General features: G+C 38.1%; 1 protein-coding gene across 1 annotated transcript in view; it reads left to right on the top strand.

Annotated features, from left to right (window-relative positions):
• The window catches only part of pggt1b (protein geranylgeranyltransferase type I, beta subunit), a 76,463-nt gene that overhangs the window by 17,361 nt on the left and 44,383 nt on the right, over positions 1–14,719 (top strand). Inside the window, exon 3 of the mRNA XM_039758948.1 lies at positions 4,866–4,933. Within this exon, the coding sequence (XP_039614882.1) occupies positions 4,866–4,933 (68 nt within the window). The remainder of the gene's footprint in view (positions 1–4,865; positions 4,934–14,719) is intronic.

Here is a 14,719-nt window from a genome sequence, read left to right as displayed (position 1 = left end):
TTTAAATAAAACCACTTGGGACCTTGCTATGTGCGTGTTTTGTCCTCATCACTGTCCCTCAGTAGGAGGTGCTGGATAGTGTTGAAGGTGCTGGAAAAATCAAAAAACATGTTCCTCACAGCACTACATCCTTCGTCCAGATGCGAGTGGGTCCAGTGGAGGAGGTAGAGAATGGCATAAGCGATAAGCAGACTGCAGAGAATCAACTTCGTGATTCACTTGAAGAAAAGAAGTAACTGCTCTAGAGTCTTCATGATATGGGATGTTATGGGGGGAGAGGAGGGTGGATGTTGGCACCTTCTGATATGCTGTTATACTGGTGGGGGGAGAGGGCTGCATGATCTATGCTGGCAGCATGAGGGAGGGGTGGATGAGCAGCTGTGAGGGACGGAGGGGCTGGCGGCCAGTGAGTTTATGGCAGTTAAAGCAGGAGCAGGGCAGTTGAACCAGTTGTAGAAGAGATTGAGCTCAATTGCTTTCTCAACATGGTCCTCTGCTGTACAACTGTTCATTTGATTATAGCCTTTGATGGTCTTCATACCATCCCACACCTCCCTGATGTTATTTTGCTACAGCTTATGCTCTGTCTTCCTGTAGTACTCCTTAGCCTCACTTCGTCAAACCTTAAGTTCCTTCTGTACACTTCTCTGCTCTGCTTGGTCCTTTTTTATGAATGTTCTCTTCTTCTTGTTCAGAAGGCACCCTTAACATCACTGGTAATCCAGGGATTTTTTTAGCAAAGCATCATGCAATTTTAACAGGGACAACAGTGTCCATACAGAAGTTCATTTAGTTTGTCACACAGTTGGTAATCCTCTCAATATCCTCTCAATGTGGTTCCTGCAGAACACTCTAGTCAGTAGACTCAAAAAAGTCCCCAAGGGTGTTTTCAGCTTCAGGAGACCATTTCCTGTAAGAGCGTGTAGTTGAGGGTTGTCTTTGCACTTGAAGTTTGTTCTGAGGCTATAGGTAAACCAGATTTTGGTGAACTTTACCCAGTGAGGAGGGAGGGGGGAGTGGTTGGGTAAGCATCCCTCACATTCGCATAAAGAAAGTCAGTTGTTCTTTTCTTTCTGGTGGGACAATCAACAAACTGAAATAAAGAAGTCAGGTTTGAGTCTAGTGTTGTATGATTGAAATTGCCAGAAATGGCAGTGAAAGCCTCTAGGTGTTGCCTCTGAAGTCTTGCAGTGGTTATGAGTATGACGCCACATGCCGTCCCTGTGTTTGCCCATGGAGGCATATAAACAACAACTACAATGGCATGAGAAACCTTCCTGGGCTTGTATTATGGCCAGATACCCACCTCTAGCAGTTCAATGTCCTGACAGCAGATTGTTTCCTGAGTTACATCATGTGATGTTAATAAACCGTCTGAGTCCCCGATCATTGCTTTTGCTACAGTGTTTAGTGTCCTTATTGGCTCTTATGTTTGTAAACCCAAGAATATCCGAACGTGTTCAGTGTTGTCGGTTATCCATGTCTCTGTCAACAAACTGCACTCCATTTATTTCAGGGATAGAGAAGTAGGGCAATTTCTGTTGGGGGCACATAGTAATTTAATACAAGTGTTCTAGATAATTGAGGGTTGCAAGGAGGTCCTCTATAAGCAGTTTGTGAATTGCAAAGACACCACGAGTAAAAACAAAAAAAATAATAATAATGCAGCAGAGCTCCATGTCAACACATCTGGCTCATAAAAGGTTTTAAGTTCCTTTTCAAGGCTGATTTTATGGCTCACTGTCCTGTTAAGGATTACATAGAATGCAGGTCAGTTAGTATGACTGTGACAGGGTGATAGTAGTGAGCAAAGTAAAAGTGCAGACAGGAGACATACAGGTCAAATGCGAGCTTGTTTTATTATTTTGGAGGTGTCTAATGGGCAGCAGTGGGGTACATTTAATTTCACGGTATTCCAAATAAAATTCCTGTCGGTACCTGTGAGCTCAACCTAAAAGCGGCTCCTTTGTTGTTTATGGGAAGGTCATGTATTCAAGTCTGGGTTGGCACAATCTGTCTACATTTTTCTCCTTTACAGATGCAACAATATTTTAATAAAGATGGCGTGAATATTTTGTTTTGGACATTGTGTCAATCCACAATCCATGTAAAATGGAGACTACAGTAATTGTAACACACAAAATGTTGGCTCTTTAAAGCTGGTGTTTTAAAGTGTTGTAATGAATGGAAAATCAGAATTATGAGTTATTTTCCATTTGCTTCAATGAGCAGGTCTTAGCATTAAACAACAGTCAGGGAGAGAATAGTACAGAATCAGATGCAAAGCTGTAGTGGTCAAGTGCCGCTAAGATTCACACCGTCAAAGTGATGCTGATTTATTTATTTTAGTGGAGGAATTACCAGGGATAACCCCAGCCTTGGAATGACACACACACACACACACACACACACACACATACACTACTACAGAGACCAAATAAAGCACGCTGGGAACATTAAACAATAAAGAATATAATGAAATTAAATGGACTAAATGCAAACAATAATACCACCCCGACCCCTTCGGCGTTATTACATTTAACATATAAACACAAACGCCACACAGCAGAGTCCATGGGATAAACCAAACCAGATGAAGTGAGAGGTGACGAGATTAAGTCCAGCGATCTGTATGTTGAAAGGGAAGGGAAAACACAGTCCTACCAGTAGTTGCTGAAAGGGTGACGATGGATGGATGTTTCAGGAGAGCTCCTTTTCTTACGGGAAAGCCAATGAATCCAAACGCAGTCCTCAGTATACAGGTAGACAGACGATCCAGACCCCAACAAATGACTACAATCCAGGACACAATGATGAATTATGGCAGAATTGACAGCAGGCAGTCTGACAGATAAATGCAATGTACAACAACAAAAACAACTTTTTTTCATTCCTGACACCTGCCCTCCTTTTAAACCCCTCTGGCCCCCTTTGACCCCAACAGCCCATGCAAGGACTGCTGGGAGATGCAGTTCTAACTACTAGTAGCATTGCTACAAAGGGATACTTTCAGGGTACCAGAAACGTGTTAAGAAAAACTGTTCCAAATACACTTTTGGGATCAGGGGAAAAATCCTAGATTGTGAAGGGGTCTGGCTATAAGATTTACTAATAAAGCTAACAGTGAAACAAACAGCAGTACTTTTTACTTTTAATGTCAGCTTTTACCTTTGAATAAGGCCCCTTTTAAATAAATGCATATCATATTTGAATAGCAATATCTAAACTTTATCTGCACTCCTTCCACATTTTGTACCAGCTTCTTTCATAACTAGGCAGTAACCCCAATGATTCTGCTATGTGGCGTTTCTTTTCTCTAGGTTCTACCCTATTTATAATCTATATTTTTGCTTGTAAATATATTTGTTTTTGTAACATATCAGGCAAATGATCAGTTATACAGTATGTCTAAAAAGTAAAGTGTTTTCTGTCTGTCACACACAAACTCATGAACCCTTGGGCCTTTATTCTTAATCTTGGTCTCAATCAAGAGTTTATTCTGTGATATGTGTAACACAAAAGATTAATTGGTTATGTCGGCTAATTTGGCCACAAAATTGGGCTTGGAGTCCTCACGGCAAGCAGCTGCACACTGTAGTTGCTAGGCAGAGCAACCTTGGTGGAGTTACCTGGGATGCTGGGTGTAGTGAGAGGTGCATGCACCACCTTTCTTCAAGGACCAGAGGACCAAGTGTTACTGGTATTTATTACTTTATTAAAAATATGAGTATAATTGCTACAGTATGCATTAAATGACTTGGCTTTTTCATGTAATTACTTCACGCTCTATAGTGTACACATTATCAACAACAGATGACTATTTTTTGTAAGGAATTTGCACAACAACAATCTAGCAAATGGGTAAATAAGTTTGCACATGCACAGTAGTGTGTTTTGTGCCGGCTTTGATGTGAAGGAGCTTTATTTTTGGAAGATGTGTAATCTGAGGTAATACTCTTCAGTATTATGTCTTTACCAAATACTTAATGTTAGGTGTTTCAGCGAATGGGCAGACATGATTTCTGATGCTGCTGACACTGTTGGCACTGAATTAAATGCTGCCTACAATGATAACTAATTCATATTCAGATCTACAACAGTACATTTTGTTTATACTTTTGTCAAAAAGATGACAAAATTAAGGGCATAAGGATATGTATTGTAGAACCAGTAGATTTATTTTTTCCATAGTAAATAATATGTGACTCATTCTGGACTCTCAAGAGCTGGCACCATCTCAGGGACAACTAAAAATACATTATTTCTTCTTGCCATTGACAGGCTTATATTGCATGAACTAAAGAACCTGTTTAAGAGGAATACATTTCGCTTAAGTCTTTAAAGTTTTGTGTGTTTGTGACATCTAAGTATGTAAAATGGACGTGATAATTGATAAAATGTAAACTGATGTGCAAGAAGGCAGAATATCACTTTTGGCCCATCTCTCAACCAGATCTGCACAACCATTCCAGTCACATTCAGCTGTCAGATGGCAAAAGGATTACAAATTTTTGGCTTTTCACTGCTACAGTAGAAATTAATCCATGTTTATACTAGTATTTCTTTTTTAGTAACACATTGGACTCATTTTGTACCACTGGATGGCAGTATTACTTTACTTACTGTGCAAGTGTAACAGTTCTGGCTTCCATTTAACTCAAGACAAAAATAATTTTCTTCTAAAGTATTGTGTGACATACTGTACATTGAAATTTAAGATAATTCTAACTGCAAAATAAGTTTTGGTAGTATAATTCACTGATAGTTGGTTTTTGGATTCACTGATAGTTGATTTTTGGATTATATTGATTTTTGGATTACCTGATTTATCTTTGCTATTAAATAGCTTTTTTTTTGTTTTACAGAGTCTAATTTGGGTCGTTGTGGGTTCAGAGGATCATCACATCTTGGAATTCCATACAACCCTTCAAAGGTTGGTTTGTCTGTTTTTAAGTTAATTTTTAGTTACTCTAAATGCAACGCTTCATTGTTCTTGTGGTTTGTGGACTTGCTACCTGGAAAGTAAACTTATTTTTGTCAGATTGCACATTTGCAATTAAATGTATCTTTTTGGACTTGGGTTTTAATTTCCATAAAAGAGAAGGATCTTGAAAAAATACCAGACAGATTTAGACTCAGTAGTTCTTAATCTGTGGGTTCTAAAAGTAGACTTTTCTTTCGGGAGCCTGCCTCGTCTGAGATAAAGATGGGAAAGAAATAGTCTCAGCTCTTACCTCTTTAACAATGCATGTGTAGTTTGGAGAGGAACACTCTGGCTATGAATGATTGTGGTGCTCTTGCAAATCTTTAGACAGTTTTGGTGGAGGTAGGGCAAATGTTTGAAATTATTACTCATAATAACTTCTGATTTAAAGAGTGAAAATTTATTTTCAAGTCAGTTATTTCTTCACAATCTTGGTATATATTTATTTGCCACATGAAATGGTTCTCTAAACTTAATCATTTTTTTATAAAGTTTAGAAAATATATAGCCTGCCCTTCTGCTTTAAATTAGATGAAAAGGGTACTGGGGTCTAACTTGAAAACAAACGTTTTTAAACCTAACAGAATTCTTCCACCTTGAAGCAGCAAAAATTTCGATTAAAAAAAAAAAACTTCCACATTTCTGAAGCAGGCTTTACAAAAGTAAACTGGAAATAATACATTTTATCACTGATTCTTGGTACTATTTTCTTGAGGTAAGGATATGTTTCCTGTTCACTTGTCTGCTCTCAGTGGGAATCATGGATAGAGGTTTAAGACACACCCTTCTCCCATTTGTGAATTTTCCAAAGTATCCAAAGCTTTGTTTCTGTAATTCTGTTTTTTCAGCAGATATGTTCTGCCATGGCTTGTAACAACAGATGGGTACATATTCAAACCATATGATTATTTTTTCCTAATGGGCACCAACTTTTCACCTATTACATTATGTTGTTATTTTGCATAGCCTGTGGAGGGAGATTCGCATGAGAGGCATAATGAAAAGTACACATAAGAGTTTAATTGTACTTTGTATGCATAACAATAAATCTAAATGGAGCTAATTATATTGCATTACATTTTTTTTATAAAAGTTTTAGATTTTTGAATGAGCCTAGACACCTGCTCGTCAGTACTTAGTTCATTGGGCTAATCAACCCTGACTTTTATGGTCTTTCCAGGGCAGGTTGTGCAAACGCATCATAAAAAATGCTCAGAATGTTAATAGGACAGAGTGCTGTAGAGCCCAACCATGCTAAAACTGATGGAAGCTCCATATATAGAGCATGCAGGTTTGCTTTTGTCCAGAATGAGAGCAACATGTTTAAGCAGGTAACTCACTCATACCAATCAATCAATAAATACATGGGAAAAATGTGCAAACTCAATGCAGAGCTTAGCTCTGTGAGACAGGAATGACAGCTCTGTACTACTGCTCTGCCTATGGTAAAAAACCTGTACCAAACTTGAATGTGATTAAAGCTAAATGTATGCCTATAATTTTTGTTTAGTTCTCATAACTTGATTGCTAGCTACATGCACTGAAGCACAAGCATGTATGATAATACTGGGCGTCAGCAGGCAATATCTTTACAATGTATTAAAAGCCTAGTACCCTTCACTCCATTATAAAATGCAAGAGCAGGCTTTGTATGTTCAAAAATGTATAAAAAATGCTTTACTTTACAACACAACTTAATAATAGCTTGATTATAAAGAAATAACCTCAACTTGAAAAATACTAAAATTATTTTTTAAATAGTCATTTGACCTAAGCTAAATCATTATGGCCTATAGAACTTCAAGCTTTAGGTCAGCCAAAAGAAAAAGCTTTTCTGTACAAATAACAAAAATGTTGTTGTCTGTAGTGTTGCTTTCTTTTTGGTAGATGTTGGCTTAATAGCATAGGGGAAATTTGGGGTTAACCTCTCTTTCTCTAGATCCAGAGTAATTGGTTGATATGACTACTACTGATGTTATGCCAGCAATGGCTCACAGGATCAAGGGCATGATATATGTATGATAGACTATACACCGATCAGCCACAACATTAAAACCACCTGTGTAATATTGTGTAGGTCCCCTCCCCTACTGCCAAAACAGCTCTGACCCATCGATGCATAGACTCCACAAGACCTCTGAAGGTATTCTGTGGTATCTGGCTCCAAAACATTAGCAATATATCCTTTAAGTCCTATAAGTTGCAAGGTGGGGCCTCGATGGATTGGACACTATAGGGTGGTCCAGATCTAATTATGCAATTTTCATTACGCTATAACTTATTAAGTTTATTACATAGAAAATGAACCGAAAAGACCATTGAGAAGTGTGCAAACTGACGACATGAAGAATTGTCTTTCATGCCGAACTGGAATCGTCCCCGTGTAAATCAAATTCATCCAGATGATCTGGATCTGCATAAATAGATCTGGACCACCCTGTAGAATCTCTGAAGCCTACGAAAAAAGTCGTAATGCCCGACCATCTTAAATTCTGTTGCATGTCATCATCAGCGTCTTTGTTTTGGAAATGTGTCAGTCAGCTCCTGCTATCCCTTCCCCCTATCGACGCAGCTGAAGTGAGACTCAAAATTCTCAGAGCTCAAGTCCGTTTTTTATCTCGGTGTGAAGTGCCTGGAATTGTATAGGGTAAATAATATATCATTATTTGGAATACATGCATTTCATGTTATAGTACCAATGACAAAATGTTGACATGAAGTGTATAATGTGTGAAGACTTAAGTTCAAATATTAAATAAACACTTTCACAAAAGATATAACAAAACAAGCACGCTTTTATTCAAGAATATAACCAAATAAGGTTAGGGTGCGATGCTCACACGTCCGCTTGGCTGGTGCCGAGGTAAGAACTGCAGTTTTATAATCAAGAGGTTGCAGATTCTATTTCGAGTCCTTCCTGCATTTGCCATTTAAAGTAGTGAGCTGCTTTTATTTTTACTATTATAGAATAATAACCTACATTTGATTTGAGTCTGTAATAGCTGGTATAAATTTATGGTACTTGTAAAGGTTAGCATTTTTTTTTATTATTCAGTTTTATTCTCTTAGTCACGTTTTCGTTCCTCCCAATCTGATACTGTTAGTTTTCAAATAAAGATGTGGTATAACAGAGCTGAACTCAGATGAGTATGTGGGTTCTACATCGGACAAACAGAACAGAAGCCTTCCCTTCAAGAAACATCCATTCACACATAAAAGCAACGCAACTGCAGCAGGCATAAAGCTGAAAAATAGCACTGTTTAGATGCAGCAAGAGGTTGAGCGTCATCCTGCCAGTGAATCTGCCACATATATGTCCTTCACCAAATAGCAGGGTCTACAGAGCTTGTCAATTTATCTTGAAAAGTTCTGTTTGCAATTATGTTTTTTGATGGTCTTTATATGAAAAACATTTATATGTTGCTTACATAAAAGCCATATCAAATGTTATTTACCTATATTTATTTAATTCTCTTCCTACGGCGTAAAGTCAAATGTAGGCTGCAGAGCTACCTGTGTTTGATCAGTATGGACATGCTGACAAAGTACATGTCTGACTTGAGCTGTGTCAGTGGGGTATGTGATAGCAGGCTGCTTGTGCTGACTGATAAATTTGCAAAACAAAGACGCTATTGAAGAGGTGTGATGGAATTTAAGGTGGCCCAGCATTACAACTTCTTTTGTAGGCTTCAGGGATTCTAGTGTTAAAGGAAAACATGAATTATCAGTTCAGACTACCTTCTTCTAACATGGTCCTGTTCTTTTTTTTTTTTATTTATTTATTTATTAATTTTATTACAATCAATACATAGCAATCAAGTTTTTACAAAAAAAAAGAATTATGCTAAGAACAGATCGATCCCCACCCTTGAGAGAGAGAGCAAGCCAAACGGTGTAAAATTTAAGGCTTTTAAAAATACCTAAATCAACAAATTCTCTGTGCTTTATAAAATCATTTCAAAATATTACTGATTAGATCCTGCCATGTTTTGAAAAAGTCTGCACAGATCCTCTAACTGAGTATTTGATTTTTTCCAATTTTAAATAATATAACACATCAGTTTCCCACTGACTTAAAAGAGGAGAGTTTGGGTTCTTCCAGTTTATCAGAATAAGTCTGCGTGCCAACAGTGTAGTGAATGCAATCACAATTTGTTTGTCTTTCTCCACTTTAAGACCCTCTGGAAGAACCCCAAACACAGCTGTTAATGGGTTAGGAGGGATTGTGAGTCCAAGACTGTCTGAGAGGTAATTAAAAATTTTTGTCCAGAATAATGTTAATTTGGAGCAGGCCCAGAACATGTGACCTAGTGAGGCTGGGGCTTGGTTGCAACGCTCGCAGGTTGGATCATGCCCTGGAAACATTTTGGAGAGTTTTAGTCGAGACAGATGTGCTCGATATATAATTTTGAGTTGTATAATTGTATGCTTTGCATATGGAGCTTGAGTGAATTCTCTGCATTGCTACTTTCCACTCCTTTTCTGATATATTAATTGAGAGGTCATTTTCCCAGTGTCCTCTTGGATCTTTGAAAGGAAGGGATTGTAAAAGGATTTTATATATTGTAGAGATGGAGTCTAACTCCTTGAAATTGAGCAATAATTTTTCCAGCGTGGATGAGGGTGCAAGATGAGGAAAATCTGGAAGGTTCTGTTTAACAAAGTTCCTGATTTGAAGATAGTGAAAGAAATTTGTAGCTGGAATGTTAAATTTGGAATGTAATTGTTCATAGGATGCAAAGACGTTGTCTATATAAAGATCTCTAAGCAAGTTAATTCCAAGTTTTTCCAGATATTAAAACTGCATATGTTTGTGAGGGTTGAAAGAGGTGGTTCTTTTGCAGGGTGCCACAGAAAGAAGCTTCTCCGTCTTAAAATGCTTTCTACATTGGTTCCAGATTCTAAGTGAGTGGAGCACAATTGGGTTATTAGTGTATTGCCGATAACGTGTGTTTATTGGAGCACAAAGCAAGGAATACAAAGAAGTACTGCAGGATTTTACTTCTATTGCGGTCCATGCCTGTGTATGTTCTTCTATTTGTGTCCAGGTTCTTATCGACTGTATATTTGCCCAGTAATAAAACTGGAAGTTAGGTAGAGCCATGCCGCCTTCTGCCTTTTGTCTTTGTAGGGTCGCTCTTTTGATGCGTGGATGTTTAGAATTCCAAATAAATGAGGTTATTGTTGAATCTAATTGCTTAAAGAACGATTTATTAATGTATATTGGTATGTTTTGAAATAAAAAGGAGCTTAGGAAGAATATTCATCTTAACAGTGTTAATTCTTCCAGCTAGTGTGAGATGAAGGGTTGACCATCTATGCAAGTCTTGTTTAATTTTTTCCATACAGACGACGAAATTTTGTTGATAAAGAGCTTTATGTTTACTTGTGATGTTTACCCCGAGGTATTTAAACTGTTCTGCAATGATAAAAGGAAGGGTGTCTAATCTAATATTATATGCTTGCGAATTCACCGGAAAGAGTACACTTTTATTCAGATTAATTCTGAGACCAGAGAGCTTTTGAAATTCTGTGAGTGCTGCTAAGACTGCAGGCACAGAATTTTCTGGGTCCGATATATACAGTACCATGTCATCTGCATATAATGAGATTTTCTGTTCCAGTCCTTCTCTGCTAATCCCCTTTATCTGATCAGTATTTCGACAATGTATTGCCAGTGGTTCAATGGCAATTGCAAACAGCAGTGGTGACAAAGGGCATCCTTGTCTTGTGCCACGTTCTAGTTTAAAGTAGTCTGAGCAAATGTTATTGATGCAAACTGAAGCTTCTGGGTTAGTATACAGTAATTTAATCCATGCACAAATGTTGGGCCAAACCCAAACTTCTCCAAAATAGTAAAAGGTATTTCCATTCAATCATGTCGAATGCTTTTTCTGCATCCAATGATAATAATATTTCTGGGGTGTTTGATTTAGTTGGTGAGTATATTACATTAAACAGGCGTCAAGATTTGAAGATAAGTGTCGGCCCCTAATAAATCCAGTTTGGTCTTGTGATATTACTGAGGGGAGCACTTTCTCCATCCTTCTAGCTATGATTTTAGAGAGTATTTTAACGTCGTTATTCAGAAGTGAAATTGGTCTGTATGATGCACATTGTAATAAGTCCTTATTTTGTTTTGGAAAGACAGTGATTAGTGCTTGGCGAAAGGTTTGTGGAAGAGATTGGTTATCTCTGGCTTCTGTAAATGTTGCTAATAGGAGGGAGCTAGCTGAGCGGAGAATTTCTTGTAAAACTCTGCAGGGTAGCCATCAGGGCCTGCTGCTTTTCCACCTTGGAGTGACTTTATAGCATCCAGTAATTCTGATAATGACAGAGGTTTATCGAGCTCCTCCACACTAATAGCGTCAATTTGTGGTATCTGTAATTTATCCAGAAATGCATTAGATTGTATATTGTCTTCTTTAAACTCAGTAGTATATAGGGATTTATAGTAGTCTCTAAAAGTGTACATTATATTTTTGTGTTCGATGATTTTATCTCCATTCGTGTTAGTAATTACCGAGATTGCTATGCATATCTTGCTTGTGAATTTGTTGCGCTAAAAGCTTATTAGCTTTCTCTCCATGTTCATAATAATGATGTCTGGATTTGTAAATTAGTTGTTCGGTTTCTTTAGTTGTCAAGAGGTTTAATTCTGAATGTAGAGCCTGCCTCCTCTTATGTAGAGTCTCGCTTGGTAGTCTGGCATGTTCTTCATCTATTTTAGTAATTTCGCTTTTATCTCTGCTACTTTCTTCGCTTCGGATTTATTTCTGTGGGAAAGATATGAGATAATCTGTCCTCTTAAGAAGGCCTTAAGAGTTTCCCAGAGTATTCCTGCAGAGATCTCAGGGGATGTATTTGTCTCTAGAAAGAATTCAATTTGTTTGGATATAAATTCAGTACAATTCTCGTCAGCTAATAGAAGCGGATTGAGACGCCATCTGGGGTGAGTGTATGGGGCTTAGTAATTTCAGCTCCAAGATCATCGGAGCATGGTCTGAAATAACAATAGCATCGTATTTACAAGATTTAATCTTAGGCAAGAAGTTATTATCTATAAAGAAGTAATCAATCCTTGAGTAGCAATGATGTACTGGTGAGTAGAAAGAATATGTTCTTGAATTTGGGTTTAAAACCTCCAGGGATCTGATAAGTTGTGATCAGTTATAAACTTTGTAATTATCTTTGCGGTTTTAGTTGCCTTTCCCCCTGTGGAGGAAGTCTTATCTAAAAGTGGATTTAGAACACAATTAAAGTCCCCAGCCATTATAAGTTTATGAGTGTTCAGATTGGGAATGGATGCAAATAAATTTTGTATAAATTCCTTATCATCAACATTAGGTGCATAAACATTTATCAAAATCATTTTACAGTTAGATAAGTCTCCCATGACCATCACATATCTCCCTTCAGGATCCAATACTACATCTGATGCTACAAATGGTACTGTTCTATGTATGAGAATTCCCACCCCTCTAGTTTTCTTTGTAAAACTAGAATGGAACATTTGGCCAGTCCAGTCTTTTTGCAGCCGGAACTGATCCTTACTTAGTAAGTGGGTTTCCTGTAAAAATACTATTTTAGCATTTAGACCTGTTAGGTGAGAAAGTACTTTCTTTCTCTTTAATTCGTGATTCAGGCCTTTAACATTCCAGCTTACAAGTTAACTGTCCCATCATGGAGACACTGATTCTGAGTTTTTGGTGTCATATTATAGTCTTAACTGGAAGTGAAATAGTTTAGGTCTTAATTTCCTATTCCCCCAAGAGTTGTTGCCATGCAGCTTATTATTACGTTGATAGTTATAATTATAAAGATTGAGATGATAGATTAGATATAGATCAAGCCTGCTCTCTTTCTCTTCCCCTTAACCCCCACCCTCCCTTTTGCCTCCCCAGGTGAGGCTAAAACCCACTTCATGCAGTCCCAGTCCTCTGACATACCCAGAGACAGAGCACGTCCAAAGCACATCAAGCCCCCATGCAGTGGCGCTTTAAGGTTAAAAGATAGAGATATCTGTTACCAATATAGTCTTTAAAAGAGGAAAAAAAAAAAAGAAAAGAATTTTGCACTTAATATACATATATATATATATATACATACATACACATATACATATATATATATATATACATATAATCTTCATCAATTTTAGTGCATTAAGATGATATCCCCAGATAATAAACCCAGGTGATGGTGTTAAAGATGTGTCCAAAACAAGCATAACAAGTCTTAATGCAGTAATAGCAATAACAGCAAACCAAGGGTATGATATTGAACAGTCTCATTTAGGGTACACATGAAATAATTAGAAAAGAAAAAAGAGGAGGAAAACGTAATTAAGCACAATAAAACATAAACATTTAGCCCTAGTAATACTAAGTAATGATAAGTAATAAGTAAGTAATAATAATATAAGAATATGAGAATATATGCTGATAAAAACCCGTATTTTAAAACAAATAGATCAGACAGTAGATTATTAATCCTAGCTTTATCATTTACCGCCATGACTCACAATTATGTATCAGAATAGTCCCGGGATCAGCTTTCTTAACTCATTTTCTGCCTCCTCCTTGCTAGCGAAAACATAGAAATGACCCTGCCATTCCACTTTCAGTTTTGCGGATACAGGAGGCCGATTTGACATTGGCTTGCCGTAGCCGCTGTTTAATATTATAGAAGGCGGCGCTTTGATAGCTGTTGCTGGAGAGAAGTCAGGGAAGACGAATGTGGCAATCTTCATATATAATATCTTCCTTTTTTCCTGAGGAGTTCCATCACCTCTAACTTAAATGATAATCGTTCAAAACGAACTATAAAAGATCTTGGTCGGGGTCTGACGGTGTTTGATCCGCGTACGCTGTATGCCGCTGCTATCTCAGATTCTGCTTTAAAGTCGCCCGATTATTTTAGAAAAAGTTCAGTTGCGAATTTCACGGGTTTAAACTTTCTCGATTCTCCGCAAGCCTTCAATTCTGACATTATACCTTCTATTCCCATCTTCTAAAGCAGCCAGTCTGTCTCCAAGTTTTTCTCCGAGTTTTTACATTCAACTGACATTTACTGCTCTTTCCTCGGCACTGGCAGCTAGATGTTCGGCTATTTCGATCCGATTCGTGAATGTCTCACTAAGATGCTCCAATCGATCAGCAAGCGTGCTCAGTTTAGCGAGTTTTTCTCAATGCGCTCTTCAATTTTACCCAGCACCTGTCGAAGTTCAAGTTGTACCTCTTGACGCAGCCTTTCATTTGCCTGTTGGAATTCCTGTCGCAGCCTTTCATTTGCCTGTTGGATTTCCTGTCGCAGACATTCATTGGCCTGTTTCATCTCCTGTTTTAATTCCTGTTTCAGTCTCTCAAGTGCCTTTGCCGTTGCTTTCTCATTAGCCTTCTCGCTTTTCTTTATATCTTGCGTGAGCTCAGCGAGCAGCACTTTCAGTTCAGATAGCTCAAATGTGCCTTCTTGTACCGTAGATGAAGCAGCAGACTCTGCTGAAGCGGTGTCCCGCTGCTCCAGTCCCGCGTATTGCGTAACTGAAGCCGTGGACCTCCCGGCCTTTTCCAGTTTCAGGTAATCCTCTCCAATCGGCGAGCTATCCACATCTGCACTCACGATCGCACCTTCGCTCCCCTTTTCGCTCTCAGCCGGCGACGATGTAGCGGACCGTGGTCCCGAGGAGTCTGTACTTTCGCCCATCTGATCCAGGTCTGTCTCTGAGAGGCCGTA

This window comes from Polypterus senegalus, chromosome 7 (assembly GCF_016835505.1).
Source record: "Polypterus senegalus isolate Bchr_013 chromosome 7, ASM1683550v1, whole genome shotgun sequence".
NCBI lineage: Eukaryota > Metazoa > Chordata > Cladistia > Polypteriformes > Polypteridae > Polypterus > Polypterus senegalus.
This window is presented reverse-complemented; position numbering and strand designations above follow the sequence as displayed.